A 27,737-nucleotide genomic window follows, 5' to 3' on the forward strand; every position below is an offset into this window, starting at 1 on the left:
TGCGAATGAGCCAGTCATTAAAACACACAGGCACATTTTCCTTACTGCAATGATTGGAAACATATTTTTATTATAAATACTTTACTGCCAAATAACAGTACAAAAGCACCAGTGATTATGTACTAGGAATTTAAGTCCAATACCAGTTCTGGATTGGTTGAGGTCATGAACAGCCAGATGCGTCGTGACAAATCAGGACCAATGCGCCTCTCTCTTGTCTGGTCTTGGTCATTAGACTGTGTGACATCTTCATCTGGATACTCCATATCATCTGTGGCACCTCCAGCACGTGGTACCCTCAGGTTACTGAGGAGAGATAGTCTCTCTTTATCAGTATTACATGCCACATATGCCTGGATAGAGAGAAAAGATACAGAATTTACTTTCTTTGAATAACATCAGCTTTATACACCGACTACTAGAATTAATACGGAACAGATGAAATGCGTACATGTGAGCTTATTTACCTGCTAAAGGATTTGTGTTTCTGTCCATCCGGTCTTACCATTTACACAGCTCTGCCTCACAGCACATCCCTGCCTGGAAGGGGAGGGGACTTGATTTGTCTCTGCTGTGGATTCATTTTTACTTACAGATCTATTTTCCACCCCACCCTGTGTCAGGGCAATGAAAGGAGAAGCAGCACACTGCGCTCATCCCTTCATCACTGCTCTTTTATCAGCATGCTCCTTTTGCACTGCAGCAACACCTGGCTGATTGTGCTTCCTCCTTTCTGAGCTCTGCTGTACAGGGGAATGCAGGCTGATACCAAGCCAAACATGGTGCTTACACTGCTGACACTGAAAAAAATACATTAATATGATGTAATAATGATTACAGAACAGCATCAATGTATGTTTCTATTAAACTAGTAAGGTAAAGTCTAAGAAATACTTGAAGCACTTACCTTTTAATACCTTCCAGACTAGTATGGTAAAGTCTAAGAAATACTTGAAGCACTTACCTTTTAATACCTTCCAGACTAGTATGGTAAAGTCTAAGAAATACTTGAAGCACTTACCTTTTAATACCTTCCAGACTAGTATGGTAAAGTCTAAGAAATACTTGAAGCACTTTCCTTTTAATACCTTCCAGACTAGTATGGTAAAGTCTAAGAAATACTTGAAGCACTTTCCTTTTAATATTTTCCAGATCCACCAGAGATCCCCATATTCTGGGGTGCTCGAATATGCAAATATTGCCTTAAAAGAGTAATGGTGAGGGTTGACACCCCCTCCCCCTCTCCTGGCTCCTGTGCCTCCCTATTGGCCACTGAGCTTACCTGTCAGTGGGGAATAGTAGATGAGAGGGGCTTTGGGAAAGATTGTAAAATTTCAAAACCATCTTATACAAGCAATTAAAAAACAAGGTCTATTTTTATATATACTGTACATCAGCTTGATGTAACTAAGTAAATGTCTTACTTCCAGTCAATTTCAGATATGTGCTTTTCTACGGCATGCCTTAGAACAGTGGTCTCCAAACTGTGGCCCGGGGACCAGATGTGGCCCTTTACTTGCTTTTATCTGGCCCTTGGGGAACTATTTCATCCAATGATACCAACAATGGGGCATAATTACCCTCACTGACACCAATGATGGGGCACTATTCCTGCCAATGACACCAAGGATGGGACACAATTTCTCCCAATGACACTAACAATAGGGCCATATGACATTAATGATGGGGTACAATTCATCTCAATGACACCAACGATGAGGCACAATTCCTCCCAATGACACCAAAGATGGGACAGAATTTATCTCACTGATACCAATGATGAGGCAAATTTCCTCCCAATGACACCAAAGATGGCGTCAATGACTTTTCCCCACTAACATCAGGGACTTTTTTTACTCCTAATCCAGCCCCCAGAAAGTCTAAAGGACATTACCCCTTGGCACCGGCGCCTCCTGGCACTTTAAGGGTTTCAGAAGTCGGGAGGCGGGGCAGGGTTTAGCGTCATGTGACCGCCGTGACACACTGTCACATGATCGGGAAAGGTCGCGATCGAAAGAGGAGATTGGGACCTTTCCATGAGTACTGGACATGTGTGCTGGGAGTGCGCAGGCGTGTGCTCTCAGCACATATGTTTTTTTAATAGAACGCAAATGTGCGGCCGCTCAGCGTCTAGGCCCAGACACCGGGAGGCCGCACATTTGCATGTGTCAAGAGGTTAAACTGGCCCTTTGTTTGGAAAGTTTGGAGACCCTGCCTTAGAAGATGGTCCATTGTTTTGATAGGAGTGACCAATGATCCCTATGGCTATACACTCCTCTGTCTAATATCTGCAGATGCTCAAGCTTTCCCTTTAGTGTGAAAAATAGTGGGGGAGATTTGCTAAAACTGGTGCACACAGAATCTGGTGCAGTTGTGCATGGTAGCCAATCAGCTTCTAGGTTTTATTGTCAAAGGATAACTGAACAAGCTGAAGATTGAAGCTGATTGGTTACTATGCACAGCTGCACCAGCTTTAGTAAATCTCCCCCATTGCATGTGGATCCTGGGCAGAAAACACATTACACAAAGACACTGACCTGCATAAGGAGTTGTGGAGAAGGATAGGCCTCTGTTATAGTTGCAGCCATTGCTGGACTGACTCTATTAAACTGCTGAATCTGTCTCTTCCAGGCCAATGGTAAGCCAGTGAGCGATCCTTTGGGTCCCCACCCTCGCCAGGTGCCTGCTGAGGTGCAGAAGGAGTAGCTCTGAGCCTCCCAGTGCAACCTGCAGACAGAGAGAGAACGTTGTTTACCACGGTCCACCTTGCTGCACCATCACTTATAGGTCATCTGACCTCAATGTTTGCTGCAAAGAAAAGAAAAATTTGGGGCATGCATGCGTGTGCCCACTGCTGACCCCCACTGAGACTGGACACTGTGCAATTTTGTCAGCAGGTTTCATCCAATGATTTATGGCTGACACCTGCTGATTGGCTGTATCCATTCACAGCACACAGCCCTGTGTTTACAAACACACAGGACTCTGTACACAGAACAGCGATCTGTCTGTTTCTTCTCCCTGAAAAGCAGGGAAAAAAAACAGCCAGATCTCTTGGGCCCCTTTCACATAGACGTTCTGATCGGGTCCATCTGCCCGTTTTTCAGGTGGACCCATTGAAACCTCTATTCTCCTCTATGGAGCGGCGGGTGTAAATGGACATGTGTCTGTTTACACCCAACGACATCCAATCCGATTTGATCCGTCGAAAAGAGATGGATGGGGATTCCCCTTCTGTCCACCGGATCGGATGGGATGGCAGTTGGATGGAAACACACAGGCGGTTGTTTTCCATTCGACCGCTCATAGAAGACAGTTGATCCGCTGACTGGTCCACCCCGTCTGAAAGGGGCCTTAGTAAAAGCAGCACATATTACACATACAACACTTGTTAGGCACACAGTTAACCCCTTGACTGCCCCTTGATGTGAACCCTTTCCAAGCCAGTGTAATTAGTACAGGGACAGTGTAAAGTATTATATCTGATCACTGTATTAGTGATGTCAGTGTCATTTAATTTACCTCCCAGTGACGGTCTGTTAGCACTAGATTGCCCACCACACTATCACAGTCCAACTGTAAGTCACTGATCACCAGCACAGCGTTAAAGCTGCGTAAATTCCAGTATATATACACCATAGTTTTTAGATGCTATAACTTTCAAACAAACCAATTATTATACACTTAGTGGGATTTTTCCTTTACCAAAGACATGTAGCAGCATTTTGGCCTAAATTTATGAAGAAATTAGATTTTTTACATTTCTTTATTTTTTATAACAGAAAGTAGAAAATATTGTGTTTTATTTCCCCAAACTTTTTTGGGTTTTTTTTTGTTTATATAATAAAAAATAACACCAAAAGAAGACTCAAATTTCACTTGGGTACAGTGTTGTATGACTGAGCAATTGCCAGTTAAAGTAGCACAGTGGTGAATATAAAAAAAATTCCCTGGTCATGAAGGGGGTAAAACCTTCGAGAGGTCAAATGATTAAACAGAGGCTAAGAAAATAGCTTCCTTGGCTGTAAAGGGCAAGAGGGTTTAGCTCTGCTCTAAGTGTATGTTATTTCAAGATGTTGCAGTTTGGTTATTGGCGTACACCTAAAACGGAAATAATTTAGTAGGCATTCAGTGGATTCAAAATAGACAATTCATTTTAAATGTAAATTCTTTTTCCTTTATACCACCTGAAAATGCTGATTTGCTGAAAAACAGAAATCTAAATAATCCATTAAAGCAGGGCAATGATTATAAGGCTGCTCATGTCACTTGTATAACCTTTCACTCACAAGGAATTTACATTGTCCAGTCACTTTTTTGTGAACTCACCGGAACGGGCGCTGAGCTATACTCTTGGTCACAGCACACACATGTTGCCCCAGTTCTCTCCATGTATCCAAGAATAAGACTTCGGTCTCATGGTACAGCTGTAGAAAGATAAGTGCCTACCTCCACAGAGGAGGATAACAGTTATCAAAGAAGGTGACATCACAGAGAAAACTTTATTAGAATATACATAATGCTTTCACATTAAAATTTAGATTTGACAGCATGCCTAACAGTGATAATAAACTAGAGAAAAATCAGAGTTAAAGGGCAACTCCATCTTTTTGCACCATGTTACGCCCATATTTAGGTGCTGCCCCAATCTAAAAGGATCTTGTAAAGAGATGCAAAGGTCGCTCCTTTTCTTACAAAATAATTTTACATTCATGACTACAAAAAGTAAAAAAAAAAACAAAAGAAAAAAAAACACCTAAGCCGGGGCCACTGATGCAGAGAAGGTCTGAGATTCTTATTACAGCTCTGAAACTGATCAGAAAGAGGGCTGATCTTGCCACTTGGCAGTAAGTTTGCAAAAAGTTTTGACAATAACTCAGTTTCTACTGTAAATTACACAGGAAGGTTAAATAAAGTGACAAATCTTTAGTAAATTCTCCCCAGAAGCTAGTTTGAAAAATATATTATGGCTTCAACATAAAAGCCTCATTGCTCACTGGGTGTTTAGCCCCCCGTGCCTGAAATTCTGGCATTTTGGTGCAAATGAAAAGTTCACCATCCAGCCCCACTGCTGACAGTCTGAAAAAATCTATGAGAGGCTGAAAGCTGCTGCGGATGGATGGGACTGGATGGTGCGCAGAGTGGTACTAACATTTAGGGCAGTATGTTCCCAGGAACGAATACCCAGAATACATGCAGTGTGCACTCCCAGCATTCATCCTTGGCCACATACTGCCCAGGGGCGGACTGACCATTTGGAAACTCGGGCACTGCCCGAGGGCCCGGGGTCAGTAGGGGGCCCCATGAGATGCCCCTGGTACCTTTTTCATAGGCTTTTTTGAGTTTGGACAAGGACACAGGGGCCCCATAATCCCCTATTGCCCGGGGGCCCCATGAGTTGTCAGTCCACCCCTGATACTGCCACAAACATTAGGAACACTCAGTGCAACATCCAGGCCTGTCCAGCCGCAGCAGCTTTCAGCCTCTCATAGAGTTTTACAAGTTGCCGACAGTGAGGCTGGATGGTGCAACCTTTGCCTTCCGCCCGCATCAAGATGCTGGGATCTCATGCTTCGTTGCTAAATGTCTAGTGTGCATGGGACCTGAGGTGTCTGGAACATGTAAACTTAAAGTGGAACTAAATGTAAAATAGAAACATTTGTGAACAGGCAGTCTTTTTATTGCAGAAAAAAAATGCAATGTTACACTTTCCTGCCTATTTGCAGTCCTCTGTAGAATGTACACTGAACTGCACAAACTGGCAAACTCCCAGCGTGCCCGGATGACTGCACTCCTGCACATGTATGGGAGTGATGTCATCCCACATCAGCCAATCAAAACAAACAAAAACCAGGGTCCAAAAGAACCCAGGGAGAAGAGAACAGCGCCGAGCAGGGACTTTATGGGTGTCAGATTGTTGGAACTAGAACTAAGGTAAGTACGTGTGCCTTTAGCTCCACTTTAAGACAAAAATGTATTGCATAAGCTCACTGGGCCACATAGTCCCCCCCCCCCTTTAGGACACAATGCAGCAAAGTAAAAGAACTATGTAGCAAAACAAAATTCATTTTAGGCTCTTGCTTAAAACAAAAAATTGTATTCAAAATTTAGTTTCCAAAACTAATCCTAGAAGATGATACTAAAGAAGATGATGTATGGAGAAGTCTTTAACCGAGGACTGGTATTTAAATGTAGATTAGCTACCAACCTCATCTATATGTCGCCTGGTCACTTGGCTTTCTGGCTGTTCATCATAGCAAAGGCTTGGCTCTAGAGAGTGTCTCTCCATCTTACGCGATAGTCTTTGACATCTGGTGGTCAAAAAAACATTTACTATTAAAGCTCAGTCAGTTCACTTATACCATCTCAGTGTTTTCCGTCTTCAAGCATAAAAAGAGAACCCCAAATAAATAAATAAAAAAGTGAGTGCTTTCAACGTCAGCAGCTATGCACTAAAGGTAACCAAATAAAACTTCAGTCAAAACAGTAAGTAAAGTGCAGCGCTATAAATAATTAAATAAATGATAATAATGTCCGTATAAAATGAATATTCTTATGGTGACAATCCGTGTGTAGAGTGCCCACTATGGCGGTACTTCAGTGCTTGTGTTTTTAAAAGTGGGGTAAGAATACGCACTCACCAGATGTGTAAAGAAATTACGCATTTAAATCAATCATCAGAGGTCCCCTTTAAGGAAGCGGATTAAGCCATGTATAGAGATATCCTCCCTCTGTATGGGTGGTATGTCAGGCACTTCTGGGTGGTATATGGATCCAGTAAACCAGAGGTCCCCTTTAAGGGATGAGTGGGTGTAGCAACCTGTGTAGCAGGAACTCCCTCCTCTGTGTAATAAGGTAGATCTTGATTCAGGGGTGAGCTCTAGGAAATCAATGACTCCACTTCATTAAAGGGGACCTCCGATCATTGATCTATATGCGTAATTTATTTACGCATCTGGTGAGTGCGTATTCTTACCCCACTTTTAAAAGCACAAGCACTGAAGTACCGCCATAGTGGGTACTCTACACACGGATTGTCACCATAAGAATATTCATTTATACGGACATTATTATAATTTATTTACTTATTTATAGTGCTGCACTTTACTTACTATAAAAAGAGAACCCACCTCTTTGTTACGTTAGCTTTTGGAACCAGAAGTCTGGTGTTGTTAGTGCACGGTTTTTAGCAAAAAACTGAGGACTTGGGGTAAATAATGCAGGTGCCTGTGAACTACACCCACTATGCACTGATTACACTTGCAATGCTCTGCAGGACTGAATGCATATATTTAAAAGAGAAGCATTGCCAATCGTCTCCTATGGATCATAGGTGTGCAGCTTGTTCTGCACTCCTGTGATCCATTTTCTGACCTCACAGAGCCAGTCCAGGCTCCGAAAGATCCTAACCACATGGTTGGAATCCACCCAGAATCCTGGACCGGCAACTGACTCAGCTTCTCAGCAATCCACTGATATCCTGAGCCAGCCACTCCCACCCCCGCCTATCACTCCAGTGAGTGCTGGAGGGGCAGAGCAGAGAGCCAGTCACTGACAATCACTGCTCCCTTCTCAGAGTGGAGGGGAGAACTGAGCGATCAGCAGTGTCTGATCACTTAATTCTCAGTGGATAGCCGGTGGGGGACAGATGCAGCATCAGATTGATGCTGCATCAACCTAGGTGAGTAGAAGATTTTCTCTTTGTATAGCCCATACTTCTCTTTTAATAAATGCACATTTTTGATTTTATTAATGTGTGTGCAACCTCACCTTCAACACTTAACCTTTAAGCAGAAATCGGGGCAAAATGTTTTTTGAACCATTCAGTGGTGCTGTGCCCATACTGCACGGGCCATCTGCTCGTTTTTGTCTAGGGGTCATAAGAGTGAAAATATACTTACCGAATCAGATGATCCTCAGAGCGCAACACTGGTCCTTGCCGCTTCCCCCCCCCCCCCCCGCATACTAGCGGTCTTGTCAATGGACTGTTCCTGACGTCATCATGCCAACAGACCGTCTCAGAGCCTGAGGATGGCAGGAACAGTCCACCGCTGGACTTGGGGGAGCGTGGTTTTCCGGAGGATCGGAGGACGGGATATATATAGCTTTTCCACTAAACCCCTGGACAAAACGAGCAGTTTTCCCATGCAGCGCACAGCCCCACTGCATGGGAAAGTAAAATTTTACATGGAGTTCTGCTTTAAATTTCAATCTGTAAACCAGACTTGCATCTTAAAATCAGACTGACTATTGAACACTGTAGCTTTGAACAGAAAGTTTTTTGGACAAAAAAATGTAAATAAAAATGTTTAACTTGAATCAGACTAATGGTATTATTTCAAAAGTGAAAGGTCCTCTTTAACCACTAGCCGACCGCGCATAGCCGAATGACGGCTGCACCGCGGCCGGCCAGTTCTGAGTGGACGTCATATGACGTCCTCCCAGAACGCGCTCTCCTGCGCGCCCCAGGGGGCGCGCACCCGGCGATCTCCGTGATCGCTGTGTCCTACGGACACAGCTGATCAGGAGATGTGGTGAAAGGCCGAGCCCACCGGCCTTTTACCACGTGATCAGCGGTGTCCAATGACACGCTGATCACAGGAAAATGCAAGTGCCGGTTCTCGGCTGCACTTTCCTCACGCTGTCAGATCGTGAGGAAAGTACTGCCGAGAACCGGCAGTTGCCACAGCGGGGATCGGCACCGATCATCAGGGCACTGATGATCAGTGCCCTGATGATCGGTGCCCAGCAGTGACCCCCGCATTTCCGGTCAGCAGTGCGCCCACTAGCCCCGCCCACCCATTCCCAGCAGTGCCCCCACCTGTGCCCAGCAGTGCCCCCACCTGTGCCCAGCAGTGCCCCCACCTGTGCCACTCTGCAGTGCCACCTACCTGTGCCCAGAAGTGCCACCTACATGTGCCCAGAAGTGCCACCCACCTGTGCCCACCCACCTGTGCCCACCAGTGCCACCCACCTGTGCCCACCAGTGCCACCCACATGTGCCCACCCACCAGTGCTGTCCACCAGTGCCACCCACCAGTGCCACCCACCAGTGCTGCCAGTCAGTGCCACCAGTCAGTGCCCAGGAGTTGTGCCAGTCAGTGCCGCCAGTCAGTGCCCAGAAGTGATGCCAGTCAGTGCCGTCTATCAGTACCCATCATCAGTGTCACCTATCAGTGCCGCCTATCAGTGCTGCATATCAGTGCCGCCTATCCGTGACCCCTAATTAGTGCTGTCTATCAGTGCCGCCTATCCATGCCACCTCATTAGTACTGCCTATCAGTGCCCTTTAGTGCTGCCTATCAGTGCCCATCAGTGCCGCCTATCAGTGCCCATCAGTGCCGCCTCATCAACGCAAATCAGTGAAGGAGAAAAAATACCTGTTTGAAAAATTTTATAAAAGAAACAAATAAACTTTTTTTTTTTTCAAATTTTTTGCACTTTTTTTAATTTATAGCGCAAAAAGTAAAGCGCCCAGTGGCGATTAAATACCACCAAAAGAAAGCTCTATTTGTGAGAAAAAAATGATCAAAATTTCATATGGGTACAATGTTGCATGACCGCGCAATTGTCAATCAAAGTGCGGCAGCGCTGAAAGCTGAAAATTGGCCTGGTAAGGAAGGGGGTATAAGTGCCCGGTAGGCAAGTGGTTAATGAAAGTTGCAGTCTGTAATCCAACTTACCTTCTATAATCATGTAGCCCCAAAACAGCCAACTTGATCTTCTTTCCAGAACACTTCCTATCTATTCCAAACACAGAGGTCGGAGTCATGGCGTTTTCAGGAGCCAGGAATGGAGAGGGATCAGCTACTTTAGATCTTACAAGGCTGTTATTAACTTTTTCACTGCTGGGCCCGATGTCCATTTTTTCACCTCACATACCCAGACCACTTTGGCAATGTTTTCACTGGTTATGATCGGCAGCTGCTGATTGTGGCCCTTCATGAATTAGGAGAGTCTCAGGTACCACTCTGCCATAAGTTCATGATCAGCGTAGTGGCTATTAGCTTATAGACTAAGGCAGTGGTCTCCAAACTGTGTCCCGGGGGCCAGATGCAGGCCTTTGCTTGTTTTTTCCAGTGAAAGGATTAAACACAACCTCCACCCCGATCATGCCATGCTTTTAATACCAATGAAAGCGGATCTATCATTACAAATTAGAAAGCACATGAATCAATATGGGAACATTTTACCATGACATTCTTTTGAGTAAAAAAAGTACCTTTTTGTTGTTATTAAAAAAAATGGCTGCTCAGGTGATCTAAAGCCTGAGTGGAAGAAAATGTGGGTTCAGTTCGCATCACTCCCTTGTTTTCCCCTTTGTTCTATCTGTATACTTCATATCTTTTCTATATCCATCTACAGTACATGCCTTTTCTTACATATTCCTTTGTAATTAAACTACTTCCACGTATAATCTCCCAAAATGAAAACAACTGAAATATACATAGACATTTAGCAACATTTTACTACTTCAAGTCTCTCTAAGGTAAGATTCACACTACTGTTGGTTGTGAACAAAATTGTGCGCTTTCCTGACGCAAAACATCCTGTACAACAAACACTTTACTCCTGCGCTAGGAAAGGACTCAGTAGACCTAATAAGAATGTTCTGGAATTTTCTGGAATATGCACTGCTTGCTGCCCTCAACAGACCGGGGTGGTCCGAATACACTGGATACAAATGGAGAAACAGAAAAAGGGCGCACCGACCTAGTGCATTATCGTTTAAAATAATGTATTAAAGAAACAAAAATAGGTATCATACTCACAATGGACATAATAACACAGGTATGTCAAACTGAACAAGGTGTATGATCCAAACAACATCTGAGTCCATACGATGGAACCCTGGATGACCAACTGGCTAACGCGTTTCGAGGACACAACCTCTTCTTTCAGAGCCAACACTACAGGAGTCTGTACTTCTCTTTATATAAGTTACTAAATGGTAACAAAAGGGCTGTCCTTTGGCAGACACGTGGCAGTGCCAATATTTCTGAATTAATTAATTATTATTATTAGTAGTAGTAGTATTTATCAACTCCTAATGGCACTCCCATGCGTCTGTTTTCACACATACTGAAATGCAGGGTACGTTTTGATGCGGCATAATTTTTAACAGGGGTCAGGGGCTTCTTTACCATGATTCCTACATGTAGGGAAGCCCACTGAAATTAATAAACTGATCCACACATAACTCACAGGAACTTGATAAAAACGCAGCTAAACGCACAGATGTAAACTGAGCCTTAAGGCGGAGCTCCTCCCAAAAGGTGAAGTTCCGCTTTAAGGACTGCTCCCCCGCTCCCCATTAAGGACTGGCACCTTTGGGTGCCCAAATTTGACAGGTACCTGCTCCCATTTCCGGTCTGATTGCCTAGGCGATTGGAAACAGAAGTTGTCCTCCCTCCCTCTCTGTAGTCTTTTGGGACACGTGACAGGTCCCAGAAGACTACAGGAAGTGCAGCACTACTCGCGCATGTGCAGTGGGTACCCGGCTGTGAAGCCGCAAGCTATCACAGCTGGGTGCCCACACTGAAGATGCCGGCCTCCTGGAATACATGACGGCCTGCTGGCCTCCTGGAATCCAGGACGGCCAGTGAAACGGGCTGCGGGAGACACACCACAGGACCGAGGGACAGGTAAATGGCTGTTTTTTAAAAGTCAGCAGTTTTTGTAGCTAATGAGTTATTTTTTGACAAGTGAGTAGAACTCCACTTTAAAGTGTTACTAAACCCTGGACCCTGCATTAACTATATCTGGCCTCCCACAGTACATAGAACATGGAAATATAATTATTTTAGTAAATATAAACTGCTAAGTACCTTTTATTTTATCAGCGGGTAGAGCAGTCTTGAGACTTCTATCAATGTCCAGCAGAGTACTGGATAAAGATGGTAGGAGGAGTTTTCATTCTCCCGACTGACTTATGAGGCTGCATGACCCCTAAACCTCTGTCTGGACAGTGCTTATTGACCCTGTGCTGGATATATGCACTCTCCCAAGAAAATAAAAAAAGGTCTCTAGCAATACACACCAAACTGTGCATGTGCAGCTTGTCTCCAAGGCTCTGTTCTATCAGCAGATGGATTGGGGACAGCAGTAGAAGGGGAGGATCAGAGAAGTCTGGATCAAACATAATTTTTACACAGTGCAGAGGATTAACCCCTTAGGTTCCACAGTGAGTATAACAAGCATGATTTACTGCATATACAGACTGATTTTACTGTTGTGGGTTTAGTAACACTTTAAGCACAAAAAAATAAAAAATCTAGGACACATACTGTAAACCTTTTTTTACATCTATTATAATTGACCTCAGCAAATGCAATTATTGTACATATGGCACATGGATATTGAGCTATATGCCCCATGGGTCCCTATATTATTATTAGTATATTATTATACAGGATTTATATAGCGCCAACAGTTTGCTCAGCGTTTTACAATATAACGGGAGACAATACAGCAACAATACAAGAGGGATAGGAGGGCCTTGCTCCTTGGAGCTTACAATCTAAGAGGGAGGGGCTAGTGGTTCAAAAGTTAGTAACTGTGGGGGATGGACTGGTAGGAGGAGTAGAAGATTCCATTATTAGCTGAGGGCAGGATAGGCTTTCCTGAAGAGATAGGTTTTCAGAGATCACCTAAAAGTGAGCAGAGTAGGCGATATTCTGATAAATTGGGGTAGAGAGTTCCAGAGCATGGGGGAAGCTCTGGAGAAGTCCTGGAGATGAGCATGGGAGGAGGAGACAAGGGAGCTAGAGAGTAGAAGGTCGTGCAAGGAGCGGAGAGTACGGTTTGGATGATATTTGGAGACAAGATTGGTGATGTAATTTGGGGCAGAGTTATAAATGGCTTTATATGTTATTGTTAATGTTTTGAATTTTATCCGTTGGGCAATGGGAAGCCAGTGGAGGGATTGGCAGAGAGGGGTGGCAGATACAGAATATATATAAATCTGCATGTTCTTCACCTTTCCAAATTTTACCTGAATGTAATAGAAGACACTCTTGAGAAATTCTCTAGGCTCCACCAGAATCAGCATTTGCTCTTCTTTCCCTTTACATAGATCCAGACCATCCTGGAATATAAAAACAGCGATTGGAAAATCCATAAATATTTTTGTGTTAGCTGAATGAAAAGAGTTCGGAACTTAATTTCTGTGTTTCTCGTGTGTAGAGCAGTCCATGGAAATGAACAGGCTGCCATTCATGCCACACATGGAAATGCACCTGCATTTGGTTGCATCTGCAGGTGTGAACCAAATCTAAGAGGAAGAGAGGACACCCCAAGATAGCAGCTCTCAATAGCTGGCATTATATCACCATTCTGAGTAAATATTTGTAGTAGGTCTTATGTGCACTCCTTATCCCCCCCCCCCCCCCCCACACACACACACACATACTTCTTTTTGCCTCATAACATATTATTATTACAGTGCTAGTGTTACTGTTTGTGTTCTTGTTGTATAATTTTGCTGTTGTTTTGGTAAAAATTCTCTTCTTTGGTCCCGGTAGAGTAACAATTTTCTTACTTAATCCCCCAATACCAGGGTGGATTTGATTTAAATCAAACTGATTTAAATTACGATTTAAATCACTAGTCAGTAAGGCTTGATTTAAATCAGAGTTTTCTACATAAAGACTAATTCTTGCTGGTATATCTTTAATATGCAAGTAGATGAAGATTTTTAGAATAACAACTTTTCATATTAGTTTTTTTATCCCCAGTTTAATAGGTTAATCATTCATATTTGGACAACTTTTCTGTTGTACTTAGGAAGGAGAAAAATAATCATTACCTTAATAATAACAATTTAAATAGATTTATTCAACTGAAACAATAACATTCCAGCATATGTTATTTGCTTAAACAAACATCCATGTTTATTTACTAATTTGGCTAAACAAAATATATATATTTTAAGAAACTTAGACTGTCAGCCCCTTCCTCCTCACACTTAGTTTCACTTTTTTCTTGTGCAGATCTATTCCACTCCAAACAATCAGAAAAATATTGTTTCTATTCTATTCACTGAACTTCTTGAAACTTAGCAGTGAAGGGGTTGATTCTGTATTCATAGGTTTGTAGAAGTTAGGATGAAGGTCTTTTTCTTAACTCTGTTCATGTTAAAACATTTTTGCTGTGAAGAAGAGGCATGTGATCTCCGCTGAGTCAAATTCAGTTTTGAGAACTGCAAAAGTAAACCAAGCATCTGTGATAATATCTTGTAGGCAGAGAAACTGCCCAATAATCTTACAAAAACCTCTGGAAGAGCAAGACATTGTGAATGGATTCATGGAATTTATTTACCCAAAAAATTAAACATATACAGCCTTATTCTACATAATTAAAAAACTAATCTTTATTTCATGATGGAATAACCTTTGGATGGTAATATATTTTCCTCAAAAAGCATTTTATTAAAAAAAAATCCGATTTAAATAAAAAAATCAGATTTTTTAAAAAAAGCATTGATTTTTATCCACCCTGCCCAATACTGATGATCTCATCCCTCTGATTCCCACCCTTGGAGGCTGCTCCCAGTGTTAGCCATGATAAGCTCAGAATACCTCTCTCAGTCTTAGTGCCCCCTGTGCAGGCTGATATCAAGTCAGAGGATTTTCAAAGTCCCCCCAAAAAATTAAAAGTCAGCAGCTACAAATACTGTAGCTACTGACTTTCATTATAAGGATATTTAGATATCCATGGATCAAGTGCCGCCCTCACCTGGGCTGGTTACTCACTGGTCTTTGGCAGCCCGGTGCAAGCATGTTTATTAATTGAAGTGCGCAGTGAGCCCTAACAGCTTCACAGCCAGCTACCTACTGCGCATGCACAAGTTGAGCTGCACTTTGTGAATGGTCTTGCAGCTTTCTGGGACTTGTGATGTGTCCCAAAATGTTGCGGGTTAAGAGGGGGGTGGGGGTGAAGTTTCTCTTGGATCGCCTGGGCGAAGTTTCACTCGGATTGCCTAAGCGATCCAAGTGGAAGTGGGAGCAGATACCTGTCAAAACTAGATACCCGCTCGACCCCCCCCCCCAGTATGACCGTAACGTAACAACGTATGACCAAACATGTTGGGGGGTGAGTTGGCGGCAAAAAAAAAGAACTCCCTCTTTTGTGTGAAATTCCACTTTAACACTGTATGCTAGTTTTATGATACATTGATTATAGTTTACTGAATACTTACCAGATTACATGATGACATTATATACATGCTTAGCATTTGGCATTCAGGTTTAAAAAATGTATTCTGCATATAGGTAAAAGGAATTACAGAAAACAGTGTGTGAGAATTACATTGTGTGCAGTGGCTTGCTGTTTGTGCACAAAGGTGGTGCCATAAAAAGAATACAATGGAAACCTTTTCTCATAAAATATGAATTATTAGAATGTATTATTCTCTTTTTAACATAATAACATAAAGGAAACCAGTACTGACACAGCCTGGATGCCTTCATTACTGACCTTCCCCTGAAAATGTTTGTTGTTTGGCTATTTTTGGCATCAATAAATTCAGAGCTTCCAACTAGAGATGAGCGAATTATTCAAAAATTCAATTTGGCTGATTCGCCGAATTTGCGGGAGAAATTTGATTCAATGCGAATTTATTCGCTGCGAATTTAACTTATTAAAAGGGTTTCTAGGCTTCAGAGAGCCTTTATATTAGTGCAGAACACTGTACCTTTAATTTAAATGCCCTTGGAGTCTGCTGGGGAAGAGAAATAATACTGTCAGTCAGTATGACATGCAGATGAGTGCCGTCGATCTTAGAATCACCGCACACTTCACTCATTTGGGCAGTCACGGGGCACAACGAAGAAGAAGAAGAATGAAAAGAAGAAGAATGAAAAGAAGAAGAAGAAGAATGAAAAGAAGAATGAAAAGAAGAATGAGAAGAATGAAAAGAAGAAGAAGAAGAATGAAAAGAAGAATGAAAAGAAGAAGAAGAAGAATGAAAAGAAGAATGAAAAGAAGAAGAAGAAGAAGAATGAAAAGAAGAAGAAGAAGAATGAAAAGAAGAATGAAAAGAAGAAGAAGAAGAATGAAAAGAAGAAGAAGAAGAATGAAAAGAAGAAGAAGAAGAAGAATGAAAAGAAGAAGAAGAAGAATGAAAAGAAGAAGAAGAAGAATGAAAAGAAGAATGAAAAGAAGAATGAGAAGAATGAAAAGAAGAAGAAGAAGAATGAAAAGAAGAAGAATGAAAAGAAGAAGAAGAAGAAGAATGAAAAGAAGAATGAGAAGAATGAAAAGAAGAATGAAAAGAAGAAGAATGAAAAGAAGAATGAGAAGAAGAATGAAAAGAAGAATGAAAAGAAGAATGAGAAGAATGAAAAGAAGAATGAAAAGAAGAAGTATTCCAGTACAGCAAAAAGTGTATCTGCAGAGAGCTCCGCTATTTCTGACAGTTCTCTGACAGTTCCTTCACATTTACAGCGGTTGAAACATTGTATCTGTTTCCGAATAAAAACATCTGTATCCTAAATGGAAACAAATAGATACAATGTTTCAACCGCTGTAAATGTGAAGGAACTGTCAGAGAACTGTCAGAAATAGTGGAGCTCTCTGCAGGGACACTTTTTGCCGGCTGATCGGGAAAAATTCGATTCGTGCATCCGAAGTTGGCTAATATTCGGATTCGGCACGAATCGAATTTTTCCTGAAATTCGAAACGAATTCCACTTCGCCTGGTTCGATTCGCTCATCTCTACTTCCAACCTAGGGCAAGAATTTAGCTAATGAACCCAGAGAAAAATCAGAACGGCTCATCTAATCTGAGTTATTGACTCAAAGTACTGAAAGCCTTTGGGTTAGCATAATAGTCCAGCAACTAGAATTTCCAAAAGAGACTTTAGTACTGACAGCTCCTATTTGCTCTTACCAATTGTTCAGTGTCTGCCACCCCTCTCTGCCAATCCCTCCACTGGCCTCCATTCAGTGTCCTCCACCCCTCTCTGCCAATCCCTCCACTGGCTTCCATTCAGTGTCCTCCACCCCTCTCTGCCAATCCCTCCACTGGCTTCCATTCAGTGTCCTCCACCCCTCTCTGCCAATCCCTCCACTGGCATCCATTCAGTGTTCTCCATCCCTCTCTGCCAATCCCTCCACTGGCTTCCATTCAGTGTTCTCCACCCCTCTCTGCCAATCCCTCCACTGGCTTCCATTCAGTGTCCTCCACCCCTCTCTGCCAATCCCTCCACTGACTTCCATTCAGTGTCCTCCACCGCTCTCTGCCAATCCCTCCACTGGCCCCCATTCAGTGTCCTCCACCCCTCTCTGCCAATCCCTCCACTGGCTTCCATTCAGTGTCCTCCACCCCTCTCTGCCAATCCCTCCACTGGCTTCCATTCAGTGTCCTCCACCCCTCTCTGACAATCCCTCTACTGGCTTCCATTCAGTGTCCTCCACCCCTCTCTGACAATACCTCCACTGGCTTCCGCTTACTCAACTAATTAAATTCAAGGTACTTACAACAACTTCTAAAGCCATCCACAACTCAGCCCCCAGCTACATCACTAACCTAGTCTCAAAATTCCAGTCTTCCAGTTCTTTTCCTTCCTCCCAAGACCTCCTGCTCTCCAGCTCCTTTGTTACCTCCTCTTATTCTTGCCTTCAGTACTTTTCCAAAGGTACTCCCATCCTCTGAAACTCCCTTCCCCAATGTGTCCGACTATCTCCTACCCTGTCCACTTTTAGACAATCCCTAAAAACCTCATCTCTTAAGAGAGGCTTATCCTGCCCCCTCCTAGCAACGGTACATGTATTTTTCTCTATCAGCCCATCCCCCGCAGTTATTACTTTTTGTATCAATTGACCCTCCCTCTTAGATTGTAAGCTCTACTGAGCAGGGCCCTCTGATCCCTCCTGTATTAATTTGTATTGTAACTGTACTGTCATCCTTTGTGCAAACTGCTGGCGCTATATAAATCCTGCATAATAATAATAGTACAGATTTCCTCAAATAGGACTAACCCTCTCAGATGGATATTTTATTGCAGGTGACGTCTGGCAGACTGAGACTGCCCCAGGTTTCTTTCTTAGATCTTGATTGCTCTTACAGGGAGATCTTCCTGCTATAATCCATGACTGTTCCTGGCCACCTTTGCTCTGGCTATGTTTTCCGCAGTCTAGAATAAATATGAAAACCCAATAGAGAGAATGGGACATCTCATAATGGCCACATCAGTTGTGAAAACCTGTGATGCTCAACAAAGATCTCAATAAGAGAATCCCCAGGAGATATAAAGAACTAACAGGCATTTTATCTCAGCAGCACCTACAAAGAACTAAAATATCAGTTTGGAGTTGACTGATCCTTCCACTTTAAATATAAGCGGCTCTAATACAAAAACGTGTTGTCTGTTCCAATCACAACTTACTACACATGTCCAGTCAGCAGGCATCTCTCTTCTCCAGGTAATGCTCCATGGCACAGAGTGTGGCTCTAAGGAGTAAGTATACCCAGCTGAACTCAGAGCTTCCAGCATACCTTCTGACCCTGCATCTTGGAGAAGACCTGCGCAATAAGAGATCAATCAACAACGCAATGTAGACATATATGTGTGATTTGCAATGATGCAAATAGTTGATCTGTAATGTTAGCAAGCACCAAAAGACAATTTATATAGTGCCAACTCTCAATGAGTCAAATTTGCTTGTAAACTCTACATGTAAGAACACAAGGCCTAACCTTGCAGATACCCTCTTCTGGTCCTCCAAAAAAGCTGCCAAACACTAATCTGAAATGGTAGCTTGCGCCAAAAGACTATATATATATATATATATATATATATATATATATATATAGCCAGTTCTCAATGTGCCCCATTTGTTTGTAAACCCTGCATGTAAGAACATAGAGGTGACCAAGAAGTCCTGGCTGGAGCAATTCGATGAGCCTTGCTACTGGAATATTACTAAGGTCAAAGTGGATTACAGAGCTGAGGTGAGGGAGAGTTCAGAAGATCATGACCGCCGTCCTGCAAAATTGAGAGGGTAGAAAGTGGCGCTGACAATCTTAGCCAGAATACACACCATGGTATTTAAGCTCATCAGACTCTAAGGACTGATTCACACTAGGAATCGCACCGGTATGCGCTGCACGTTCCTGTACGATTCATATGCAGTTATGTGCAGTACGATTTCAGCCTATTCATTTTAAATGGGCTGAAATTGTACTGCACTGCACCTAAATTAGTGCATGCACTACTTTTGTAAACGCACTACAACTGGATTGCATGGTACTTTTGTACCATGCAATGTGGTGTGGGCCAATGCACTCTGTTTACTGTGTCAGTAATATTGCACTGACACCCACTGCAGGTCGCAAGGGCAGCGCATTCAGAATGCGGTGCACGAAACCCGCGCAGCATTCTAGTGTGAATCAGCCCTTAAGGATACTGCACACATGGACATGGTAGACAAGACAGCACACTTGCTTGCCTGCCTTACGTCTTCTGCATGTTGTGTTCATTTTTGTGGGCTAGAAGCCAAGGTGGGGTCATGTGTAATATGGGGCTGTGGTGATGCCATGGGAACCTCATTTCATTTTTTTTTTCCCTCCTGGTGCATCAAGGGAGGGAGGCCTTGGGGTACTTTACAATGCCACGTCATCAGGGGGCTTGCTGAGGCTCTGGTTCTTGCAGCCAGCCCCCTGATGAAGTGAAACATGCATGCCATCATGAGGCCAGCTACAAGAACCCAAAATAGATAGTTCCCCCCTGATGTTGTAAGTAAATGAGATGGTGGAGCAAGACCTGGAATGCTGCAGTGGATCGGTGGTTTGACCCAGGACAACACTATATCAGCTGGATGTGTAAGTATGTATTTTGAAGGTAACCCTGCTAACAAGATAGGAGGGGAACAAAAATAGAACACAGGGATGGTAAAGGGTCATTGAGGTTGCTCTTTTAATAATACATAGAACCTTCCTAGATCTATTGCCATAATTTTCCCTACAGTTCTACATATCACTATTCTTATAGTAAATTATTTATTGTATGGTGACATAGGTTCAGATGTAACAAATACTCCAGTACAGGGTGGATTTGATTTAAATCAAACTGAGTTAAATCACAATTTAAATCACTAGTCAGTAAGGCTTGATTTAAATCCTAGTTTTCTACATAAAGACTGATTCTTGCTGGTATATCTTTAATATGCAAGTAGATGAAGATTTTTAGAATAACAACTTTTCATATTAGTTTTTTTATCCCCAGTTTAATAGGTTAATCATTCATATTTGGACAACTTTTCTGTTGTACTTAGGAAGGAGAAAAATAATCATTACCTTAATAATAACAATTTAAATAGATTTATTCAACTGAAACAATAACATTCCAGCATATGTGATTTCCTTAAACAAACATCCATGTTTGGTAACTAATTTGGCTAAACAAAATATATATATTTTAAGAAACTTAGACTGTCAGCCCCTTCCTCCTCACACTTAGTTTCACTTTCTTCTTGTGCAGATCTATTCCACTCCAAACAATCAGAAAAATATTGTTTCTATTCTATTCACTGAACTTCTTGAAACTTAGCAGTGAAGGGGTTGATTCTGTATTCATAGGTTTGTAGAAGTTAGGATTAAGGTCTTTTTCTTAACTCTGTTCATGTTATAACATTTTTGCTGTGAAGAAGAGGCATGTGATCTCCGCTGAGTAAAATTCAGTTTTGAGAACTGCAAAAGTAAACCAAGCATCTGTGATAATATCTTGTAGGCAGAGAAACTGCCCAATAATCTTACAAAAACCTCTGGAAGAGCATGACATTGTGAATGTAGTCATGGAATTTATTTACCAAAAAAAATTAAACATATACAGCCTTATTCTACATAATTAAAAAACTAATCTTTATTTCATGATGGAATAACCTTTGGATGGTAATATATTTTTCTCAAAAAGCATTTTATTCAAAAAAATCCGATTTTAAATAAAAAAAATCAGATTTAAATAAAAACAAATCAGATTTTTTTTTAAAAAATCATTGATTTTTATCCACCCTGCTCCAGTATATACACTATATTGCCAAAAGTATTGGGACACCCCTCTAAATCATTGGATTCAGGGGTTCCAATCATTTTCATGGCCACAGGTGTATAAAATCATCACCTAGGCATGCAGACTCCTTCTACAAACATTTGTGAAAGAATGGGTCACTCTCAGGAGCTCAGTGTATTGAAGTGTGGTCCTGTGATAGGTTGCCACCTGTGCAGTAAGTCCATCCGTGACATTTCCTTACTACGAAATATTCCATGGTCAACTGTTAGTGGTATTATAACAAACTGGGAAGAACAGCAACTCAGCCACAAAGTGGTAGGCCACGTAAAATGACAGAGTGGGGTCAGCGAATGCTGAATCGCACAGTGTACAGATGTCGCCAACTGTCTGCAGAGTAAGTAGCTAAAGGCCTCCATACTTTGTGTGGCCTTTAGATTAGCACAACAACAGTGTGTAGAGAGCTTCATGGAATGGGTTTCCATGGCCAAGCAGCTGCATCCGGGCATTACATCACCAAGTACAATCCAAAGCATTGAATGCAGTAGTGTAAAGCATGCCACCACTGGACTCTAGAGCAGTGGAGATGTTTCTCTGTCTGGTAATCCAGTGGACGTGTCTGGGTTTGGCGGTTGCCAGTAAAACGGTACTTGCCTGACTGCATTGTGCCAAGTGTAAAGTTTGGTGGAGGGGGGATTACGGTGTGGGGTTGTTTTTCAGGGGTTGGGCTTGGCTCCTTAGTTCCAGTGAAGGGAACTCTTAAGGCATCAGCATACCAAGATATTTTGGACAATTTCATGCTCCCAACTTTGTGGGAACAGTTTGGGTATGTTCCCTTCTTGTTCCAACATGATTGTGCACCAGTGCACAAAAGAAGGTCCATAAAGACATGGATGATTGAGTTTGGGGTGGAGGAACTTGACTGGCCTGCACAGAGTCCTGACCTCAACCCCATAGAACACCTTTGGGATGAACTAGAGCGGAGACTGTGAGCCAGGCCTTCTCATCCAACATTCGTGCCTGACCTGACAAATGTGCTTCTGGAAGAATGATCAAACCTTCCCATAGACACCCTCCTAAACCTTGTGGACGGCCTTCCCAGAAGAGTTGAAGCTGTTATAGCTGCAAAGGGCGGGGCCAACTCAATATTGAACCCTACGGACTAAGACTGAGATGCTATTAAAGTTCATGTGTGTGTAAAGGCAGGTGTCCCAATACTTTTGGCAATATAGTGTATGTTTAGATAGCACAAACTGAGAGCTGTTGATTTCATGATAGATGTACCAGCTACATCTTGCAGAACTTTAGTTAAACCTCCAGTGTATACTTATGATAGGGACAGATTATAATTTAGAGTTGTTATTGAAAGACTGTCAGCTAAGAGCACGCACACATAAAGAGGGGTGTTTTCTTTGATGTACTCCAGTGAAGATAGCTGCAGGATTCTAGAATACCACTGAAGAACTCTGAAGACCTAAGGTGACCGAAGGAGGATGGATAAATTTGAAAGGTTATGTTTGCCAACTTGCTTGATTTTCCTAAATAATATATGAAACTAGCTAGGTTTTGTTAACAGTGTGCTCATTCTTTAATCTTAATTTACATATTTTAACTTGTGTTTGTGTCTTCCAGAACATGGACCATGGGCAAGCCTGGGGTTATTTAACATATCGCGGTAGGTCCTGGTACATTAAATGTCATTACAAATTTAAAAAAAAAGCAACAGACCAAAAACATACTGTAAAAAGTTTAATAGAAATCCATGTTAATATTTTAGTTCAACGAAATTATTAAGGGAAAGTTAATGTGTATTAAGGTAAAAAAAACCTTCTGCATGTAGCTTCCCCTTGTACTCACCTGAGCCCAATCTCAATCCAGCAGTGTGCACAGGAGCAGCCGTTCTCTTGGCTCTCTCCCTCCTCATTGGTTCCCACTGCTGTCAATCAGAGCCAGGGAGGAGCCGCGCTCTGTGCGTCTATGGACACACAGAGCCAGCTCGGAAGCAAGCATGCTTGCTATGAGGGCACTCGGTGGGGGCAAAGAGCCAGGAGTGCCAGCAGGGGAACTCACGGAGAGGAGAATTGGGGCTGCTCTGTGCAAAACCATTGCACACAGCAGTTAAGTATAACATGTTTGTTATTTAACCACTTCAAGTCCGGACACTTTTACCCCCTTCCTGTCCAGGCCAATTTTCAGCTTTCAGTGCTATCACACTTTGAATGACAATTGCGCGGTCATGCATCACTGTACCCATATGAATTTTTTAGCATTTTTTTTAAACAGATAAAGCTTTATTTTGGTGGTATTTATTCACCACTGAGATTTTTTTTTGCTATGTAAATGAAAAAGTCCCAAAATTTTGAAAAAAAGTGTTTTTCTTACAAAAGTTTGCAAATAATATTTCATCGTAAATCTTGGCCAAAATTTATTCCGTTTATCTTTTTAGTAAAAAAAATAAATAAATAACCCAAATTAGTTTATAACCAAAATTATAATTTTTAAACATTTGTTTGTACATTTTTATTTTATTTTTTTATTATTATTATTATTATTATTTTAACATACTGTCGCCCTAGCAGTACAGTGTCACCATGGTGACACTACTACTTGTGGGGGGTGATGAAGATTTTTTTTTTTTTTTTTTTTTTTACACTGATTGCTTTTACACCCATAAAGGCTATAAAAGCAATCATTGCTCCTTCTCTCTGGCTGCATTCTTGTAGCCATTGAGAACTACTGTGTGAGCTGTGATTGGTCACAGCTTGTCACATGGTACAAGGCTGTTGTGAATAGCTTTGTACCATGTGACCTCTGTGATCATTCACAGATTTCACACGTAGTAAGCAATGATGTCAGAAGTAACATCTTGCTTAATACTCTGCATGTGATCACTGATTGGCCAATCAGTGATTACATGATCGGTACCTTGCACAGAGGTCCCATACGACGATCGGTGTTCCACTGTGTCCGGAGGACACAGCGGGCACTAGATCACAGTGCTCCCAGGGAGTGCGCACAAGCAGGGGGCGGGGAGGCTGTTTATAAATGTTTACCCGACCCTGTACTGCCACCGTCTGGCCGTTTATATACAACAGCTGGACAGGAAGTGGTTAAAAAAAAATAAAAAGCAATCCTTTACAATTAGTTTAATAATTAAGGTTGGTGGTAAAAATGTCTGGATGACATCTAAAATACTGTTTTCTATAAAGGAAGGGGTGTGGGAGTTTGCTTAAAACCGTGCGTACATGCTCTCTGATGATCCCGTCCAGCTAGTCTTGAGGGAACATATCAATGTAGAGGAATCTTGGGGATGCATTTTGTTATATAATTCTGTTTTCATAGATCCTGTTGTCTGCAGATGACTTTATTGAAGAAAAAAAAAAAAAGCAAGTCTTTCTGGCAGGACTGCTTAGAACCCAGTGCAGCCTTCAAATGATAGCATCTGAAAGGGAGTATGCCATAAAATTTGATTGCAACATCCGACCTTTTACTCATAGGCAAGCAACACAAACTGAAGCCACAGCAAATGAGGGGTTATGAAATGTGAAAAAAAAAAATAATTGGCCAAACTAACTCATTATATTAATTTTCCAAATTCTAGTATACATTCTTACACATATACATAGGAATAGATTTACTAAAACTGGAGCGTTCAGGATCTGGTGCAGCTGTGCATGGTAGCCAATCAGCTTCTAACTTCAGCTTGTTCAATTAAGCTTTGACAAAACCTGGAAGCTGATTGGTTTCTATGCAGAGCTGCACCAGCTTTTGCACCCTCCAGTTTAAGTAGATAACCCCTATTGTTTCCTTTTAATTCTTTGTAGAGTTTGCAGTGAATAGTTTGGTAAACAGTGTAGAAAAGTAATTGATGAACTAAGCTGTTTAACCACTTGCCTACCAGGCACTTATACCCCCTTATTTACCAGGCCAATTTTCAGCTTTCAGCGCTGCCGCACTTTGATTGACAATTGCACGGTCATGCAACATTGTACCCATATGAAATTTTGATAATTTTTTTCTCACAAATAGAGCTTTCTTTTGGTGGTATTTAATCGCCACTGGGCGCTTTACTTTTTGCGCTATAAATAAAAAAGTGCAAAAAAATTGAAAAAAAAAAAAGTTTCTTTGTTTCTATTATAACATTTTTCAAACAGGCATTTTTTTCTCCTTCACTGATGTGCGTTAATGAGGCAGCACTGATGGGCACTGATAGGCGGCCCTGATGGGCACTGATAGGCAGCACTAAAGGGCACTGATAGGCAGTACTAATGAGGTGGCACGGATAGGCGGCACTGATAGACAGCACTAATGAGGTGTCACGGATAGGCGGCACTAATATGCAGCACTGATAGGTGGCACTGATAGGTGACACTGATGATGGGTACTGATAGACGGCACTGACTGGCATCACTGCTGGGCACTGACTGGCAGCACTGACTGGCACAACCCCTGGGCACTGACTGGTGGCACTGACTGGCAGCACTGCTGGGCTGCACTGGTGGGTGGCACTGGTGGGTGGGCACAGGTGGGTGGCACTGGTGGGCACAGGTGGGTGGGCACAGGTGGGTGGCACTGTTGGGCACATGTAGGTGGCACTTCTGGGCACAGGTAGGTGGCACTGCAGAGTGGCACAGGTGGATGCACTGCTGGGCACAGGTGGGTGATCTGCTGGGCACAGGTGGGCGGAGCTAGTGGGCGCACTGCTGGGCACAGGTGGGCGGAACTTGCGGGTGGCACTGCTGGGCACCGATCATCAGGGCACTGATCATCAGTGCCCTGATGATCGGTGCCGATCCCCGCTCTGACAACTGCAGGTTCTCGGCAGTACTTTCCTCACGATCTGACAGCGTGAGGAAAGTGCAGCCGAGAACCGGCACTTGCATTTCCCTCTGATCAGCGTGTCATTGGACACCGCTGATCAGGTGGTAAAAGGCGCTGTGATTGGCCTTTTACCACATCACGTGATCAGCTGTGTCTGTAGGACACAGCGATCACGGAGATCGCCGGGTGCGCGCCCCCTGGGGCGCGCAGGAGAGCGCGTTCTGGGGGGACGTCATATGACGTCCACTCAGAACTGGCCGGCCGCAGTGAAGCCGTCATTCGGCTATCTGCGGTCGGCATGTAGTTAAGAAAGAGAGTGAAGTACACTATATGGTTAACGATTTGCGGACATTTATTGACCATCAAACCCATATGAGTTTGTTGGACATCTCAGGTTAATTAAGGGTATTCGTATTGAACAATTGCCACCAGATTGTAATTGTCTGAATGTCTTTAGGAACAATCGAGTATTGTCCATGATACTTTTTTTATTTGCACTAAAGCCTGGTACACACTGAATGAGAAAAAAAACGGACAGCTCAGGAGGAGCCACTGTACTAATTATTATTGTTATATAGGATTTTTATAGCGCCAATGGTTTGCTCAGCGCTTTACATTATAGTGGGAGACAATACAGTAACAATACAGTTCAATACAAGAGGGAATTGAGGGCCCTGATCCTTGGAGCTTACAATCTAGGAGGGAGGGGTGAGTGGTACAATAGGTAAAACTGTGGGGGATGGAGTGGTTGGAAGCATAGAGGATTCCAGTATTAGCAGAGGGCGGGATAGGCTTCCCTGAAGAGAGAGATTTTAATGATCGCCTAAAGGTAAGTAGAGTAGGTGATAGTCTGATAGATTTGGGTAGGGAGTTCCAGAGAATGGGTGATGCCTTGGAGAAGTCTTGGAGATGAGCATGGGAGGAGGAGATAAGGGAGCTAGAGAGTAGGAGGTCTTGCGAGGAGCAAAGAGTACGGTTTGGGTGATAGAGATAAGATCAGATATGTAAATTGGGGCAGTGTTGTGGATGGCTTTGTATGTCATAGTATACTAATGATCCGATATTGGTACAGCGAGCTCCCCTGCTGTGCTATTGGGTTCTGACAGGGATGCCCCCCATCCCGGACAGAACACTTCGGTCAACACTGTCAGCCATTGGCTGAGAGCACTGATCAGGAGCTGATCAGCAGACCTTCTTCAATCATGCCTCTTTGACAGAAGCCGACCGAACGTCTGGCTTCTGACAGACCGGCTACCACATCGGGCCAAATATCCAATAAAAATTGGAAGATGCCAAAATACCGCTCGACATTTGGCCCGTGTGTAGTAGGCTTGACATCCAAATCTAAATGTCTTTGTATGCTAGAGAATTGTAGAATGAACAGTACCCTTCACTAAAACACATTCACTCAATTATTTGGAGTGGGGTCCTTGTAGCTTTGGCCATATAGCGTATTTCTCATCCAGGATCATAAGCAGAGCCTATCTTAGGTAGTGTGACTTGATGATCTTATATTGATGGTCATCTTCTTCATTCACCCAGGTAAAACTGTGCCTGAAGAGCAGGAGATCAGCAAAGTCATGTACCATGACTGGCGTCTTATACCACGGCATGAAGAAGAGAACTTCAAGCAATTTATCCCTCTGCCGGAGCCAGAACCTGTCCGCTATGTGCCATACCCACCACTACTGAGGGCTATTGCTCTGGCTCAGTTGCAGAAAGAAGGAAAGCCTTTAACAGAGCCCATGCTGGACATTGGGAGATTACGGGAATCTGATCATGAGCTCCAAAAGGAGCTTAAAGTGAGGAGAGCCAAAACAGGGACACCAGTGTGATAAGGCCATGGACTTCTGCTACTTCCTAGAAACATGGATTCATGTACAGGTTATTGTCCGCAGCGTGACCTTC

The 27,737-nt window shown here is 42.8% G+C and overlaps 2 protein-coding genes across 2 annotated transcripts; one reads left to right on the forward strand and one right to left on the reverse strand.

The window, feature by feature from the left end:
• Nucleotides 1-122: 122 nt before the first annotated feature.
• On the reverse strand, nucleotides 123-18,857 carry LOC149473078 (structure-specific endonuclease subunit EME2-like). Its single transcript, XM_089683701.1, has 8 exons — nucleotides 18,851-18,857; nucleotides 18,390-18,526; nucleotides 12,996-13,087; nucleotides 9,684-9,788; nucleotides 6,209-6,311; nucleotides 4,330-4,445; nucleotides 2,538-2,727; nucleotides 123-353 (listed from the first exon to the last, which is right to left on the reverse strand). The coding sequence occupies exons 1-8, from the start codon at nucleotides 18,855-18,857 to the stop codon at nucleotides 123-125; spliced, it is 981 nt and encodes a 326-aa protein (XP_089539827.1).
• LOC149473079 (small ribosomal subunit protein mS34-like) lies at nucleotides 18,857-27,664 on the forward strand (the record flags this gene model as incomplete). The annotated part of the gene is made up of 3 exons (XM_089683713.1): nucleotides 18,857-18,955; nucleotides 22,641-22,683; nucleotides 27,372-27,664. Coding segments are annotated over 3 exons (435 nt in total), but the record flags the coding sequence as incomplete, so codon positions are not given.
• Nucleotides 27,665-27,737: the final 73 nt, after the last annotated feature.

Source organism: Staurois parvus, unplaced genomic scaffold (assembly GCF_062004578.1).
Source record: "Staurois parvus isolate SC_StPar_1 unplaced genomic scaffold, SC_StPar_1.0 ptg000018l, whole genome shotgun sequence".
In the NCBI taxonomy this organism is placed as follows: Eukaryota; Metazoa; Chordata; class Amphibia; order Anura; family Ranidae; genus Staurois; species Staurois parvus.